The sequence below is a fragment of the Tigriopus californicus genome, chromosome 9, assembly GCF_007210705.1.
Source record: "Tigriopus californicus strain San Diego chromosome 9, Tcal_SD_v2.1, whole genome shotgun sequence".
NCBI classification, from domain to species: domain Eukaryota; kingdom Metazoa; phylum Arthropoda; class Copepoda; order Harpacticoida; family Harpacticidae; genus Tigriopus; species Tigriopus californicus.
Window position 1 is genome coordinate 1,729,488 of NC_081448.1, and position 15,497 is coordinate 1,744,984.

Consider the following 15,497-nt stretch of genomic DNA (forward strand, 5'->3'; position numbering starts at 1 on the left):
TTTGGATCATCTCTTTTTATTGTTGCATTTTTGTGTCATAATAATCCATTGAATGTGTCATGATGTCAGTAATTGAAAGACTTCCTGGCCCTTCAAGGTCGCTCACGTTGATGCGTCGAGAAATATCTCAAGTTCGGACTCGGTCAGGGTCACTAAATCTGGGTGGACAGCCCTGTTTATAAATCCTTTTCTTTACCTGTTTTCAATAGAGCGACTGGTCTCTTTTAATTCAAAAAGCCCATTTTGAATTATTGGCCTGGTTTTGGCCAGATGGCATTGGTAGGTATTCTGGTTTGAGAAAAGATCTCTTGGATCCAATGTCTCATAGTAAGGCTTGACTGATTAACCTAGAAAATGGCCTTTTGGGCACGAAACACAAGAAATTCTGTATGTTGAAAGCTGAGACCACTGAGACCCTTCTGCTCTGACCTCTTTTGGCTCCAAACAAAGAACTCCCCAGGCAGGGTTATCTGGGCTTTTTTTCATAAAGCTTTGGGGTCACCCTGTTTGTCAATCAGCTGAAATCTTGATATTGTCAATCGGTCAAGCATCCTCTTGTGCATCCTCCTCCTCGTCCTCCTCGTCGTCCTCTTGCCTTGCTCCACCCGTGTTCCACCTTTGACGTCCGCCCATCCTTCATGGGTGCTTGCTTGGATGCGTATCATCTAGCATGGAGGTGACTCCGGATGCGGCTCACGGGTCGGGGACCGAAATGTCCGTTTCATCCTCATCGCCCTCGTCGGCGGTGGCGACCACCCCGGAGCGGTTATTCACCTTGAAGAAATGGCACTGTGTGGCCATGTGGTCGTGGGACGTGGAGTGCGACACTTGCGCCATTTGTCGCGTTCAGGTATTGTCATGCAGAGCATCATCAGTGGACATGTTTGGCGTGGTAGCCTCTGGGCTAAGCTATCACATCATGGATGGATAGCCTGCTGAAATGGGTCAAAGATTAGTTTGGTTGTTTGAACTGATTCATCATTGTGCTAGTGATCTTATTTGGCACTCCATCTAAGTCACTAATTATCGGCAAAATGGGATCACGCGTATGCTGAGTGCGTTTGGTAGACGTAAGGACATGACGGTGGAAGCTGATTTGTCACATATTTCAAACCAGGGGGAAGGCCAGATACCAGTTTGATTTTTCTTTAAGAACTAAAGAAGCCTACTTAAAGGCTCGTAACTTATCAAAATAGTAAATTTTGTAAGCACTTGGCCCCAGGGCTTGCGTTGAATGTGTACAAAATCCATGGCTGGTGCGAAATGTGAGCGTGCTCGAAGCTGAATCTCGGTCCGTTCATTTGAAATGCTTCCATTCTAGGTGATGGAACCGTGTTTGCGATGCCAGGCTGAGGCCAAGGGCGATAAGGCCTCCATGAGCGGCGCTTTTAAAGATTGTGTGGTGGTTTGGGGTGAATGCAACCACTCGTTCCATCAATGCTGCATGAGTTTGTGGGTCAAGCAGAACAATCGATGTCCCTTGTGCCAACAAGAATGGACCGTGCAGAAACTGGGCAAATAAATAGGTCAATAAACCATGGTTGTCTGTCGATTCTGTCCGGCGGAACACGCCCGATATGCCTGTCCCAAGTGCAGTGCGGACTATTGCTCCCTCAAGTGTTACCAAAGTCGAGATCATTTGAATTGCTCGGAAAAGTTCTATCAAAATGAAGTTCAAAGTGAGCTGGCCTTTCAAGCCCAGAACGAAATTGATCCTCAAGATAAAAAACGCTTGCTTGAAGCATTCAAACGGCTTAACCAACCGGATCTAGATGGTCATGATGATGATGATGATTCGGCTTCGGCAGACGAACAGGATATCGCTGATCGGTTGGCCGGCATCGATTTGGACGATTCTGAAGCCATTTGGGCCCATTTAAGCGATCAAGAGCGATTAGAGTTCGAAAAACTGGTTCAAACCGGAGATATTCAAAAGTTGATCCCAGATTTTCAACCATGGTGGAGCCTTACGGTTAAATCAAAACTGGTCCAGGAATTGGACGACCCTGATGAGCTAGAGCAATTCCAGGGAAGATGTCCTCCATTACCAGAGAAGATCCCGCCATTAAGACAACTCACCCAAATGGCACCTGCCAGTTGTGTCAAATACAACTTAGTCAACGTGATATTTGCCTACGTTTATGGCGTGCGATATTTTATGGACGATCATCTTGCCAATCCTTTGGCCTTCACCGAGGCCGTCTTGAACTTGTCCGGCAATTTGGCGCAGAATGAAGCATTCGAAAGTGCAGACAAGGCCCTAGCGGCAGCATCTCTTCAAGTCACTCATCATGAGCATTTGGCCATGTCTCAAGACTTTACTCTATTGTGCAAGAAGGATGTGTTCCAAATAATCCAGGGACCATGCCCTAACTATTCCTGGTATTATCTACTTTCAGCTCTCGGAGATCTGAAACAGGCACTAAAACTAGGAGCTAAGGCCCTGAAAACCTCAACGATAAAGACTGACAAACTTGGCCAAACTCTACGAACGGCTCAGCCAGTTTATGTGAGATTGGTGAAAAAGGCCATTTTAAAGATCGACTTTTACCTAAGTTTTGTCAAAGACCACAATCAAGACCTTCATCTGTTACGCACTGTCATGAAATAAACGTGGAAATTCCAGAGCTCAATGGAATAATTGTTCTCAAATTTTAGTTCAATCGTCTTCTTTCAGAGAATGACCTCGGAAGGCCAAGAAGTGGTGAAGGCCAAGCCCAACCGGCGGGTTTTCGCCCCCAAACCTTTGGGTGCGCGCTTGAATAAAATCCCAGATGAGATTCTCAATGACCCCGAGCTTGAAGCTGATATGAGCGTGTTACCTAAACATTACAACTTTGAGATCCATAAGACCATTTGGCGGATCAAGAGCTTAAATGCTAAACGAGTAGCCCTGCAAATGCCAGAAGGCCTCACATTATTCGCCACCGCCATTGCCGACATTCTTGAGAAATATACCGGGGCTCAAAGTGTTATCATGGCAGATGTAACTTACGGAGCTTGCTGTGTGGATGATTACTCTGCTGTTGCGTTGGGTATGGAGCGGAAATTTCTGTCTTGAGTCCATGCAACCTTATATCGCAAGATTCTAGTGTATATATATATATATTGCTTGTTATAAATTTAGGATGCGAATTGATGGTGCACTATGGCCATAGCTGCTTAGTGCCCGTAGACCGAACCAGTGGGATAAAGATGTTGTACGTGTTTGTTGATATCAAAATCGATCCCCTTCATTTCCTGGAGACAATCAACTTTAACTTTGGGGGTAAGATCCATGTCTATGATTACAAGTTCAACTGACATCAAAAGCTTGAGTGATTTATAGAGCTGGACCCAAAACCTAAACTGGGATTAGTGAGCACGGTTCAATTTGTTGCCACTCTGCATTCTGTGGCCAAAGAGCTAAAGGAGACCTATGGCTTCCAGGTCACCATTCCTCAAGCCAAGCCCCTTTCTGCCGGGGAAGTTCTTGGATGTACTTCACCCCAAATCAAGGACGTCGATTACTTGGTTTATTTAGGTGATGGGCGTTTTCACCTTGAGTCCGCCATGATTGCCAACCCAAAATTAAAGACATACATGTAAGGTTATTTATGATTTGATTGTTTCCATTACTGACTTCGACCATTTTTCCAAGGTACGACCCCTATTCAAAGAAGTTCTCGCAAGAATTCTACGACCATAAGTTGATGAAACAGAACCGAAAGTCGATGATTGACAAGGCTCAAGAAGCCAATGTTTGGGGCATCATTTTAGGCACCTTAGGCCGACAAGGAAACCCCAAGATCCTGGATCACCTCGAGCAGAAGATCAAAGAATCGGGTCGTAAGGTGGTCACATTGCTACTCTCGGAAATATTCCCCCAAAAATTGGCTCTCATGACCGACGTGGATGCTTGGATTCAGATTGCCTGTCCAAGATTGTCCATTGATTGGGGAATGTCCTTTGGCAAGCCTCTGCTCACTCCCTATGAAGCATCTGTGGCCCTGGAGAGCGTGAAGTGGCAAGACAATGTCTATCCTATGGATTTCTATAGTAATGAAAGTCTTGGGCCATGGACTCCAAATCACAAAACCCGACCAATCATCAGTGTTGAGGAGAAATCATGCTCGAAAGGCTCATCCAGTTGTACGGGGGATTGTTCAAAGTGAGGAGAGGACAATAAAAGACTTCACACAACCTTTAAAGACAAAATGAACTCAACAGCTTCCTCTAATCTGTCGTGCGAAACTGAAGGATGGGTTACATATAATTAATTAGAAACCCATCCACGATGACATTTAAGATAGGTTTTATGTGGTGCTCAACCTAACAATTTCCTTTTCTAACATTGAGTAGTAACATCAGGAAGTCTAAAAAGTATAAACATGCAGTGTTATATTGAACCTAATGAACTAATACCCGTGGCCAGGGTATCGGAAAGCTCTGAATCCTCTGAGATTTCCCCTGAAAGACTTTCGGGAAATCCTCACTCCAGCGAAGTTCGACCGTAGACATCCGACCACAAAAAGAAGCCTCGGTTCTCGCCCTTCTTGAAAGAATTGCAAGTGAACGGCATTTACGTCTTGAAAGAATTGAAAAAAGGCAGACCAGTTCATGCTGAGTACTCTTTGGTACGATCTGCTTTCCATAAAGCATCTAAGAATGCCGAACGTCAATGGTAAATCGAAGAAGTCGAAGAATACCTTGAAGATTGCATTGATGGTGAAATGAGCCTTTTATACAAAACAGAGCAGGAGCCTCTCACTCCGGAGCCACAATATGTCAAGTTTGTCAAGTAGAAAAATGCCAACACAAATTGGCATTTTTCTACCTCAAGAAGTCATAGGGAACGACTCTGTTCTTCCTTTTCAAAAAAGGCATTCGATCCGACCCCAACAACTATCGCTCGATTGCAGTTCAAGACCCTTTCCTCAAAGTTTTCTCGCCCATTCTAAATGCTACATCGACGAGATTTCTGGAGAGTAAAGCCCCTACTTCCTCATGTACAGTTCGGTTTTGTAAAGAGAAAAGGGGCTGTAGGTGCAATAGCATTACTACCTGCGGTGGCTTCACAAAGACTGGAAACAAAGGAACGAACCTACGCGGCCTTTGTGGATTTTAGCAAAGCCTTCGATCTCGTTAATAGGACCCAACTCGTTCAAAAACTTCAACACTTGGGTGTTCCTGTTGGATTTTCTAAACCCGTCTTTAACATACTAAAGAGGACTGGACTACATATTCGCTGGGAAAGTAGCCTTTCATCAGCCTTCAACAATGGGGTTCTACAGGGTGACCCTTGTTCCCCTATCCTATTCAATATATTTCTTGTTTCCCAAACACCTCCAACATGACGGGATTGCCATGGGCGAAATGAACATACGAGTACCAGTTATCATGTACGCCGACGATGTGTGCTTGATTGCAAACTCCAAAGAAGACCTTAAAAAAGCTTTAAACAGCCATGACACCTTCTGTGTGCTGACCGATTTGCAGGTCAATGTGGCGAAAAAAAACCGAAGATCCTAGTTTTCCACAAAGGCCGCTTGCCACAATGCGAATTCTTTCTTTTTGTAATGGGCATGCTTTGGAACAAGTCAATAAGTTCAACTACCTAGGAATAAAATTCTCCTCTCAAATGGTTTCATCTGGACACCTGATGGACTTGAACACAAAGGCGAGGGCTAGATTGGCTTCTTGTTTCCGCGCTTAAACCTGAAAAAGCTCCCTTTCTCGTCAGCCTTGCGGATATTCCAAGTTTATATTCTACCGATACATGAATATGCGCTCACGGTCTGGATCACATCTCCAATTTCACAAAACGCTTGGGGTTCTACGGACTCGGTGTTTTCTAAATACCTCAAATGGTACCTTGGGCAACAACTCCATAATTTACTTCCTCACTTCAACCTATACCCTTAGATCCTGGCTTCAAAATATTGCTGCCAACAGAGTGTCGACCCTTAAGTTCCTGAAAGTGAAATGATAGCTAAATGCATAACTATCAAAATGATTTCTGGCGCAACAACCTTCTTGATTCAAAACGGCATCATTGATTGACTGAAACCCCGAGAAATTCCCTTTTACGTAAATTTTGTTACGCAAGATTTGTCTCGAAATTTTGCCTATCTGGGAATTCCCCACTGACGTAGCTTTGTGGTCAAAACCAATTGGCCCAGTGTGCTCATTCTGTCTCATGATGCATGTGCAAAGTTCGAGATTTGCAAGAGATAAGGCGCAGAACTTCAACTACTTCTTCGGAGTTGTCACAACTCATTAGGTTTATTCGCCCGGTTGTTTGGCTGTTTTCAAGGAAACCCTTGGTCCTTCTACACTTCACTAGTAGCGGAGCACGAGGTAAATCGTGCTAATCCACATGCTTGAGGTGCAAGCAAAGCAGCCAAATGCAACTGCACGATTGACTTGATTTGGCAAACCAGTTCTTACCTACCGATTGTTGGTTAAGCAGTATTTGCATTTTAGTGTTCAAGTGGGTATGATGCGGTCCTCCATTTGGGTGATGTGAGTACAACATAAGAAGATTATTTGCGTAGCGTCTACTTATTGGTTCCATTTGCCTTCACTTCTAGGGTCATTTTGACTATCAAGCAGGGATCTGGGCAATGTCCAGTTCCAGACGAGGTGGATATTCGAAGTAGTAACCTGTTTGAACAACTTGAAGGTAAGTGCATGCATGCACATATTGAATTGTGACATGTTCTTTCCAAAAACGTCAAATCGTTCTTTAGAGCAAATCTTACCCGGAGTTGAAAATTGTTGCTGTTTTGAAACGGATCCCGAGGAACCGTCCCTTTGTCCTGTGCCTCAAACGAATCGGGATGGAACCCAGGAAACGACAACCACACCAAAACCCATCAAGGCCATTGGGCCTCGAGATTCATTCGATTTATTGGAAAATTCCCCCCAAAATGAAGAGGAATTCACCTCTACCACTGAAGCCAATGACGAACAGAACACGGAGTTTGCCGTACCCAGAGTGTTTCTTCCAGAATTCATCCCAGAAACAGTGGTAATAACTTTGAGTTGAAAACCTCCTGTGAGCCACAACTAACCGCTTAACCATCGTTCAATTACACTAGAAAACACTTTGTCCCCCGAATTATCAAAAATGTTGCTACGAGACTGAGGAACTCCGGAACCAAGTTGTTATGAATACAGTTTTTGAGTGTCGTGTTCCACTTGTTTCGACTGAAGTGATCCCCGAATGGAATCAGCCTTGCTCCGAGACGGATTTGCCCGGGAAGCAATGCGGAGAGAGACCAGGTACGGTAAAGCCTTCTTAAATCCTATAATGCATGTTATGACATGGATATGCAATAATATTTGGCAAAAAAGCTCGTGGAGTAATCAAAATCGAGCACTGATCAGGAAAAATGGTAGACTGGATGCATCTGCGGTTGGGAAAAAGAGAGATAAACAGGATAGGGATATAACTGGAAATTACACAAGAATACATACGATCCGATTGACTTTAATTTTTATCGTCTTCCGTAGATTTCGAAACCATTCCCAATCTTCCTTTTGGCATGGCCAGCCCAGAAGAGTTTCCGTGGATTTGCATCATTCTGGATAAAGCTAACAGATTGGTCGGAACTTGCGTAATCATTCCACTCAATTCTGGCAATGACATTTCCCAAGGCTCCGAAATCGTCTTGACAGTGGCACACAAGGCCGATGAATTTGTAAAGAGGTTGAGTAAAGTGTGAAATTGCTTGAATAGATTGACATTTCATCTTGATAACTGACTATTGTTAATGTTTTAGACCCAGACAATTGAAGGTGCGTGTGAGAGACAACTATTTGTGCAAGGACAAGAAGGCGCCCGAGAAATACAGCTACAAGGAGTTCAAGGTCAAGGAAATCGTCATTCATCCTGGCTTCAGCCGCACGCGGTACAACAATAACATAGCCGCACTTCGCCTGGATGAGCGTCTCAATCTGAATGATGTAGGAATCAATGCAGCTTGCATCCCAACTTGTCCAGATATGTTCGACTATCAATTTCGAAACAATAGTGGGGTCAGGTCAGGACCATTTTCAGATTCTTGTTAGTATGAGTGGTAAAACTTTCAATTTGAGATAGGGCCCTTTTTCGTTTTTTAATAGATGCTGGATAGCGGGATGGGGTCGGAATCGAGATTCCCAAAAGCTCCAATCATACCTTCGCAAGGTGGATTTGCCGATTTTTGACACGGATCTCTGCAACCGGACGATTACCAGAGAGGTGAAAAAAGTCGAGCCAGACACAAATTTCGTTCTTGACGAAGGTGAGTTATGTGCCGGAGGAGAGCTCAATAAAGATGCTTGCAACGGCGACGGAGGAGCCCCCCTGATCTGTCAAGCCAAATCAGAGCGATGGTACGTTGTGGGATTGGTGGCTTGGGGCCTCTCTTCCAAATGTGGCGTCCAAGGTATACCTGGGATTTACACCAAAATTGCTCATTTCAAAGAATGGATCGATACCCTGCAGAAAGAGGGCAAAGCAATCGGAATTCGCGGTGGACTACTATTTAAGTAATTTTGTAGAAAAAATAAAGATTGATTTGATAAACCAAGTAGAAGTATCACTCCACTTTCGAGAAGATATGTATCTGCAACTAAAAACCGGTCCTGGAGAATTCCCCCAACACCATTGCGATAGGCCAAAATTGGACTGGTTGAACGAAGCAAAATAGGTACAAAGAAGTTATACGGACTCGAGAAAAAAACAGCCAAGACCTATGATTTAGTAGAGCGAGTCACCTTGGAGAAGCAAGTAGAACTTTACTCATCTTCTACTTATGACCCAACACAAGCATGAGGAAAATGTAAGCATCTATCGTCAACGTTCGTCAACACGCTTCATAAAATGCCATATTTCTCACAAGAGCAGATACTATTGTTTCGTTATGGCCACGGTGGCGGCGTTGGCACAATCCCAATGCGATATCCAAAATAAAGTGAACATTAGAACGGTCAACTTGTACGCCAACATTATGGGTAAGAAAGGAAGCCGTCAGTCACATGTAGGATCTCGGAGTAAATTGAAACCTTTTAGATGTCTCGCCGTTGGGAGTGAATAATTGCTGTTGTTTCAAAACGGATCCCAGAGATTCTCAGAAATGCCCAAGCACAACAAAAGAGGCAGCCGAGCCCACGCCATCCAGCAATGGGGTTGGGATTCGTGTATTCACCGGTGATCTTGTAAGTATATTCGTATCCGTTAACACCTCATGCTAATGACTGGGGTGGTCTTTGACAGGAGCTTGAAAGACCCGACGAATGCCCTTTTGGATACATCAAATGTTGCTATGACACCTACGAAGAGATCCAAGAAGTTGAGAAATTGGCTGATAAGACTTGCCTACCCTTGGAAAGCAACACGCAAGTGGAATCCACGGAACAATGGCAACAATTCTGCAGTGAAGGCACAAACGTCCGGCAACCCCAAGAAAATAAGCAATGCGGCGAACGACCCGGTAAATCTTTGATTTTGACCTCGATCTCTCCAATCTTTTTCATTGAACATAATTTCTTAACGTAGGATTCTACACAATTCCAAATCTACCTCATGGTATGGCCAGTCCGGAGGAATTTCCTTGGATGTGCGGCATTTTCGACCGTAACAACCAATACCTGTGTGCTTGTGTGATCGTGCCTGAAAACTTCAATAACGACATTACGAGAGGTACCTCTCTGATACTTACCGTTGCCCATAAGGTGGTCAATCATAACCCCGGGTGAGTTCGAAACGTCTAATGTAATGATGCACTTACCTTACGAACAACATTTCAGTGACCTGAAGATTAGAATGAGAGACCACTACCTATGTAAGGATTTCAAGGCACCGGAGCGGCAAAAATTCATCGATTATGATGTCGATTCTATCTCCATCTATCCTGATTTCTCCCCAGAGCGTTTTAACAACAATTTGGCGGCCATTAAAACAAAGGGCACGATTGATACCACTCAAAATGGGATCAATGCAGCGTGTCTCCCTACTTGTGGTGAAATGTTTGATTTCACGTTTCAAAATGGCACAGGAACAAGGTAAGCAAATCAGATGCGCCTTATTCTGTGAGGGTGGCGAGATACATTTCGTGAAAAATGCGCAACGACTATAATTTCAGGTGCTGGATCAGTGGTTGGGGGCAGGATCAAAATGGACATGGCCTCACGCCCTATCTACAAAAGGTGGACGTTCCCATGTACAACACAAATCGCTGCAGACTTAGGGTCCGAGAGGAGATTCAAAAGATTCTTCCGGACACCAACATCCAACTTCACCCAAGCGAACTTTGCGCCGGCGGCGAACTCGGCAAAGACGCTTGCAATGGGGACGGTGGAGCACCTTTAGTTTGTCAATCCGAATCAAAGCGGTGGTTTGTCATGGGCCTTGTGGCTTGGGGCGTGGACAATCGTTGCGGTGAATATGACCTACCCGGTATATACGTGCGGCTGTCCTATTTTAAGGATTGGATTAACGCATTATCATCCAAAAGTGATTCAGCGCCCAAGGCCACAGCCCTTGCAGGAGGCGAATTGGAAACAGGTGGAATAATGCCCAGAGACGAAATTCCTGTCATTATACGCAGTGGAATATAAAATGCACCATGGTTTTCTTTTATTCAAAAAACATGAAACTCCCTCACAACAATTTCCGTGCCTTTAGATCGTTGATAGCGTCGTGGAGAATGGTCTTTAAATCTCGAAGCTTTACACCCAAACTCTCTTTGCGCGAGTGATCAAATTGAGTGGGTCTAACGTCGTCCCCTTCGTAACCCACAGGAGGCACCTCAAATTCAGGGTGTACCTCATGAATGGCTTCCATGATTTCTTTCCAATGGAAGCTCCTCAGCACTCCAAAATATCGTCCTATACATGAAAATAAAATCTGAATGAAAAGGAACATGTCGGACAATAAAATCAGGTATGTTTCACTCACCAGCAGCATGTGGATTTTCCACTGCGGCTAATTCCAAAGCAGCCAAATCTCGAACATCGATGATGGACATGGAACCGTTGGGAATTTTGTCCAGTCGTTCACGCTTAAGGATCGACAAAAGCATATTAAGGGATCCTTTTGCAGGCAAATCCGGTTGGAACATGGGACCTGTAATTCTTGATTTTAAGAAGGATAAAAACTCAAGACAAAAACGAAGATATGCATACCCATGATCAAATTTGGGTTCAACACAACCACTCGCAATTCTGGGTGATCTTTCCCATATTGAAGAGCTGCTTGATCCATCAACGTCTTGGCCGCAGGCGAGTATTTCCCTTGAGATATCTGATAGTCCGGATCAGACCAATGATCCATCTCATTCTTGACCGGTGGCTCACCCTCTTTAGGGTTGGTAGATCCTCCACTGCTGGTCAAGACAATGGTTTTGACTCCATGATCCGTACAGGACTTCAAAATATGCAAAGCACCACCTCTTACAGTCTCGATGAGCTTGGGTTCACTGAAAACAAAGCAGAAAAGAATATTGGTTCACAAATGGTTCTTAAGAAAGAAATGATCTTGAACCCACCTCGGAGTTTCAGGGAAAGCACACACCACGACGGCCTCGGATCCCTTGATGGCCTCGTCAAAAGAGCCCAATTGATCCAGATCTCCGGCATGGAAAGTGAGATTACCTAGAATGGAAGACTTGGAATGAATGGTTAAACAGCCCTTGTTAAAATATTAAGGCCATACCTTCTGCTTTGTAAAGCTTCATCAGCCAACTGGTTTTGGTGACATCATCGGGATTCCTCATAACAGCTCGAACCTTTAAAAGCATATTCGGTGATAGTTCAATACTAGATATAGGTTAATATATATTGGTAGGGGTCGCCTATTCCTACCTTGTGGCCTTTGGCCAAAGCCTGAGCCACCACATGGGACCCCAAAAATCCGGAGGCACCTATTACACACAATGTTAGAGCCATAGCAGGTCAAAGGAGAGGTGTATTTTTCACGGATATCGTTGTCTAGTTTTGCAAGTCTTTTCCTCATACTTTTCCATACCATTCAGTCTGACGAGATCAAATAAATAATCACGGGAGGTTGCGACTGTCAATGGCTTGTGTCATTATCAGAGATATAGGGAAAAACATTTTGTTTTGGCGTTGAGGGTAAATTCCAGACGTATGTCAAGACTGGTTTGTCTTGCAGTAGTGACTTTTTATCTTGAGTCTCATAGCCTTGCTGCTCAATGTTGTACAATTTTAAATGAGAATAGTTGTTTGAGCGCACGTTCACTTAACAAGATCAATATCTGTTGTGAACAAAACTAGTTTTGACAAACGTCTGGAATTTACACTCAACGCCGAAACAAAATGTTATTCTTGTCGCTAGTCATTATCATTGATCAGCCTCAAAAAGCAACCATGATTTTTTTTCCGTCAAAGCAGTATTGCCTTTTTGCTCAAACCAGGGTCTCTAAAGAGAGGAAATGACACGGTTTTCCCCTGACCTCCATGTTAGGCCATTGCGTGAATCAAGAAAGTAACTCTAATGTCAATAAAACAAGATTATCCATTCTACTTAGTACATTTAAGAGTTTTTAATGAAATAAATGTCAATAAAGCAAGATTATCCATCCTACCTAGTACATTTAAGAGTTCTTAATTAAATAAAATGATCTCTTTTATAAACAACTCCATCCAAATACTAGATCTTTCCGAATTATTTTTGAAAGTCCTAAGACGAAATGAAATGCCCATGAACATCATGTTAATAAAAAAAAAAAACAATCAAATTGCCTTTCAAATCAGTGAAATATTGCGTAAAATTGGCTCAAAGACACGCATAGACAGAAAATGAACAAGAATAATTTACTAATTGATGAGAAACTTACACTGACAAAATATAAAAGAAATGTATGGAATAGGCAATAAAAGTACATGAACATAAATGTTAACATATTAGAATATTCAGGATTGACAACTGATAATTTTGTTTGAATTCACACATTTGACAAAAAATATCAGGTGCATTGGGGAAAATGAATGAGCTTTTTTTAGTAGAGTTTAAATTTTTAGTTGTTAGGAAGTTTGCATACAAAGCAGGCATCAATTTAATGGGCACAATCGATTTCAATTTGAATTTTTTACTCCAGTAAATTTGCTGTTTTTGCAAAAGCATCCAAAACAGTCAAATAAAACAGGTGTCATATTGCTTAAGATATATCATTCTATGATTATGAAGCATCCAAGTGAGTTTAAAAAACAATTTGTAGCTCAGAGTTACAGTATGTCTACTTTTGGATGAATAATATTATTAGAAAAAAAAAGTTTGACTGATTGTATTTAGAGCAATTTCTTGCTTTATCAAGAAAACCGAATTAGCAATTTTCTGTTGTTGCAGTTTAAGACATGTTTAAAGTCATTCAAATTATATTTCATGTCTGGTTTGAGGCACATACCATCAATGGTTACGAAAATGATATTAGTCACATATTTTGTTCAATACTTATGCCAAAAATGGACATTCAAAAATTTCAGTATCAGATGTTTAGGCCTTACTTGGCGGAAAGCTTTGGTGATCATAAAAAGTGGCGTTTCCTTTGCTTTAGTGTCCTTGCCGCTTGCCTTGCCCAAACCTAGCTTTATACATTGCATTGGTATTGACCAGGGATTTCGTTTTCTGGCAACCTTGATTTTGAAAATTTACTTGATCCCATCCCTAGTGTTCAGAATGCCGAGTGCCATGAAGTGAAGCTCTTTTCTAAACATAACCTTCTGAACTAGCCAGTTTATCGGTTTTCATGGAAGGACAGTTGATTCAAAAGTCGATCAATTTGTTGTTTGATGCGACCACGGATCAGGTAGGCTTTGTAAAATAAACAAAAAATATGGATAGACACACAAATTGTCATGAATACAAGAATGCCGTCAACTAGAATATGCATTGAGGTTTGTATTGTCTAGAAATGTCTTGTGCCGGAAGACATGGGTCAGAATGGAGCCAATATTACATGCAGTAACAGAACATTAATCCTGGAAGGCCATGGTATTAACATTGTTGATGGCACTGGTCTTTTCATGTGATAAAGTGCCACTATTTCATGAAAAAGAAAGATTGGTTTCAGTTCAAATTTTAAAGAAGGACACATTTCTCTGGTTAAAATGTTTCAGTAACTATTCAAACTACTCCTCACGTCGTTTGATGAACCAAGAAGGTGTACTTAGATATAGACATTTTTTGCCATCTTTTATGAACTGGTCATGATTCATGGCAATTTCATATACATTCTGGAATGAACTAATAATCTTCCGACAAAACTTCTTGTTTAATTCCCTTTTTTAACGCAACCTCATCCGCCTTCAAGATGTCAAAAACAAAGTGGACTTTCAAAACATCCAGAGCCATACATCTTCATCATCAACGTTGCCAGAAAGTCGTCGCGGAAGCCAAAGTTTTCAACTGTGCCTAGCTTTGTAGCAAACACAATGAATGCGAAGAAGATGGATGCCCTCCTCGGTCATTTTATCATTCATCTATTCCTTAACAATTTCATATAATGCCCATATACCATATCTTATGTTTATTCTTAAGCCATTACATGACCAAGAGTCGTAATGAAGATAATTCTTAATTTCTATTTTGGGTGATGTGAATACAATATCGGATTTATTCCAAATCTAACTGGAAATATAAGGCCGATACCTATGCTACCTCCTCCACCACCATTTAGCTATCTGATGGAAAGGTAAAATAGGAGCTACAACTGTCCTTCAATGGGGCTACTTTCGATGCTAATCCTCTATGGCCTTCAAATGGCCTATACCAGCGCTTATCACTTGGCAAGGCTGTTCCAAATACACATTGCTTCTTGTGATCTTGATGGTTTCATTTCTCGTGCCGTCAAGTCACCATGTTATGCGTTTCCCGGTCCTTGACAGCCGGTTCTACCCGGTCCACCCTCTTGGATTGGGCTCGGCCGTTGCACGCTTTGAGTCCCCGACTTCAGTCCGCCCCCAAAACGGGCTTGGGACAAGCTCAACGCACCTGGTTGGTGGATAAGGCCTTCACCGTGCCTTCTTTTGGCGGGAGCTTGTGGGTGGATTCGGCCCTTCCGGTGCGAATCTCGCCCATCGGAAGCTTGGAATATCCGAATTTAGACCGGGCTTTTGTGCGGTTGACCGTGCCCGCTCAGTCCGGATTGACCAAAGACTGCGCCCAGGTCGATGTGAAACAGGAAGGGCACAAATTGACGGTCAAGAACCAAAATGTCTTGGTGGAGCCCAAGGACAAGGTGAGAGTTTATGGGACTTTATGGGATTAAACTTCAGGCACCAATGACTAGGGAGAGGTTTTGTTTTTTTAAATTTTTTTTTTTTTAATTTTCATTTTTTGCCACATTGGCTTAGTCTGAGTTGGAGCCAGGTAAAATGCTATAATAGATGATTTCAATGTGGTGTCATCAGTTTCAAAACGATTGCCATTTACCGTTGAAAGATGTGCTCTCTGACCAAGTAGCCAAATTGAGCATGATGTTAGACTAAATTGGGATTTCATGTCATTC

General features: G+C 42.7%; 6 protein-coding genes, 1 long non-coding RNA gene and 1 pseudogene across 7 annotated transcripts; 6 read left to right on the forward strand and 2 right to left on the reverse strand.

Moving 5' to 3' along the window:
• Window positions 1-29: 29 nt before the first annotated feature.
• LOC131886219 (uncharacterized) lies at window positions 30-9,965 on the reverse strand. Its single transcript, XR_009373900.1, has 3 exons — window positions 9,759-9,965; window positions 430-935; window positions 30-359 (listed from the first exon to the last, which is right to left on the reverse strand). It is a non-coding gene; the product is annotated as an uncharacterized LOC131886219 (long non-coding RNA).
• On the forward strand, window positions 527-1,522 carry LOC131886217 (RING-box protein 2-like). The gene is made up of 2 exons (XM_059234483.1): window positions 527-850; window positions 1,322-1,522. Exons 1-2 carry the CDS (start codon window positions 671-673, stop codon window positions 1,520-1,522), a joined length of 381 nt encoding a protein of 126 aa, XP_059090466.1. The 5' UTR covers window positions 527-670.
• On the forward strand, window positions 1,538-2,627 carry LOC131886212 (zinc finger HIT domain-containing protein 2-like). Its single transcript, XM_059234477.1, has one exon. It carries the CDS (start codon window positions 1,538-1,540, stop codon window positions 2,609-2,611), a length of 1,074 nt encoding a protein of 357 aa, XP_059090460.1. The 3' UTR covers window positions 2,612-2,627.
• On the forward strand, window positions 2,648-4,197 carry LOC131886210 (2-(3-amino-3-carboxypropyl)histidine synthase subunit 1-like). Its single transcript, XM_059234475.1, has 4 exons — window positions 2,648-3,035; window positions 3,128-3,268; window positions 3,329-3,584; window positions 3,641-4,197. Exons 1-4 carry the CDS (start codon window positions 2,681-2,683, stop codon window positions 4,152-4,154), a joined length of 1,266 nt encoding a protein of 421 aa, XP_059090458.1. The 5' UTR covers window positions 2,648-2,680; the 3' UTR covers window positions 4,155-4,197.
• LOC131886207 (CLIP domain-containing serine protease B4-like) lies at window positions 6,356-8,558 on the forward strand. Its single transcript, XM_059234472.1, has 7 exons — window positions 6,356-6,504; window positions 6,573-6,664; window positions 6,732-7,012; window positions 7,083-7,266; window positions 7,498-7,693; window positions 7,767-8,027; window positions 8,110-8,558. Exons 1-7 carry the CDS (start codon window positions 6,479-6,481, stop codon window positions 8,519-8,521), a joined length of 1,452 nt encoding a protein of 483 aa, XP_059090455.1. The 5' UTR covers window positions 6,356-6,478; the 3' UTR covers window positions 8,522-8,558.
• Window positions 8,661-10,639, forward strand: LOC131886208 (phenoloxidase-activating factor 2-like). The gene is made up of 7 exons (XM_059234473.1): window positions 8,661-8,810; window positions 8,876-8,982; window positions 9,041-9,186; window positions 9,245-9,461; window positions 9,527-9,722; window positions 9,778-10,032; window positions 10,113-10,639. Exons 1-7 carry the CDS (start codon window positions 8,800-8,802, stop codon window positions 10,585-10,587), a joined length of 1,407 nt encoding a protein of 468 aa, XP_059090456.1. The 5' UTR covers window positions 8,661-8,799; the 3' UTR covers window positions 10,588-10,639.
• Window positions 10,585-11,990, reverse strand: LOC131886214 (uncharacterized). Its single transcript, XM_059234480.1, has 6 exons — window positions 11,833-11,990; window positions 11,684-11,756; window positions 11,517-11,622; window positions 11,155-11,447; window positions 10,928-11,095; window positions 10,585-10,857 (listed from the first exon to the last, which is right to left on the reverse strand). Exons 1-6 carry the CDS (start codon window positions 11,914-11,916, stop codon window positions 10,631-10,633), a joined length of 951 nt encoding a protein of 316 aa, XP_059090463.1. The 5' UTR covers window positions 11,917-11,990; the 3' UTR covers window positions 10,585-10,630.
• A 2,856-nt stretch (window positions 11,991-14,846) lies between these two features.
• LOC131886614 (uncharacterized) overlaps window positions 14,847-15,497 on the forward strand; it is a 2,730-nt pseudogene continuing 2,079 nt past the window's right edge.

Excerpts from the sequence above, each read along its gene's own strand:
- LOC131886210 (XM_059234475.1), top strand. The coding sequence starts at position 2,681 with ATGACCTCGGAAGGCCAAGAAGTGGTGAAGGCCAAGCCCAACCGGCGG. Across the intron at positions 3,036-3,127 it reads TTACTCTGCTGTTGCGTTGG|GATGCGAATTGATGGTGCAC; the intron begins GTATGGAGCGGA and ends TTATAAATTTAG. Across the intron at positions 3,269-3,328 it reads AATCAACTTTAACTTTGGGG|AGCTGGACCCAAAACCTAAA; the intron begins GTAAGATCCATG and ends AGTGATTTATAG.
- LOC131886207 (XM_059234472.1), top strand. The coding sequence starts at position 6,479 with ATGATGCGGTCCTCCATTTGGGTGAT. Across the intron at positions 7,694-7,766 it reads GCCGATGAATTTGTAAAGAG|ACCCAGACAATTGAAGGTGC; the intron begins GTTGAGTAAAGT and ends TTAATGTTTTAG. Across the intron at positions 8,028-8,109 it reads CGAAACAATAGTGGGGTCAG|ATGCTGGATAGCGGGATGGG; the intron begins GTCAGGACCATT and ends GTTTTTTAATAG.
- LOC131886214 (XM_059234480.1), bottom strand. The coding sequence starts at position 11,916 with ATGGCTCTAACATTGTGTGTAATAGGTGCCTCCGGATTTTTGGGGTCC. Across the intron at positions 11,623-11,683 it reads GAAGCTTTACAAAGCAGAAG|GTAATCTCACTTTCCATGCC; the intron begins GTATGGCCTTAA and ends CTTCCATTCTAG. Across the intron at positions 11,096-11,154 it reads GAACCCAAATTTGATCATGG|GTCCCATGTTCCAACCGGAT; the intron begins GTATGCATATCT and ends CAAGAATTACAG.
- LOC131886212 (XM_059234477.1), top strand. The coding sequence starts at position 1,538 with ATGGTTGTCTGTCGATTCTGTCCGGCGGAACACGCCCGATATGCCTGT.
- LOC131886208 (XM_059234473.1), top strand. Across the intron at positions 8,983-9,040 it reads CTTGTACGCCAACATTATGG|ATGTCTCGCCGTTGGGAGTG; the intron begins GTAAGAAAGGAA and ends GAAACCTTTTAG. Across the intron at positions 9,723-9,777 it reads GTGGTCAATCATAACCCCGG|TGACCTGAAGATTAGAATGA; the intron begins GTGAGTTCGAAA and ends ACAACATTTCAG.
- LOC131886217 (XM_059234483.1), top strand. The coding sequence starts at position 671 with ATGGAGGTGACTCCGGATGCGGCTCACGGGTCGGGGACCGAAATGTCC. Across the intron at positions 851-1,321 it reads GCGCCATTTGTCGCGTTCAG|GTGATGGAACCGTGTTTGCG; the intron begins GTATTGTCATGC and ends CTTCCATTCTAG.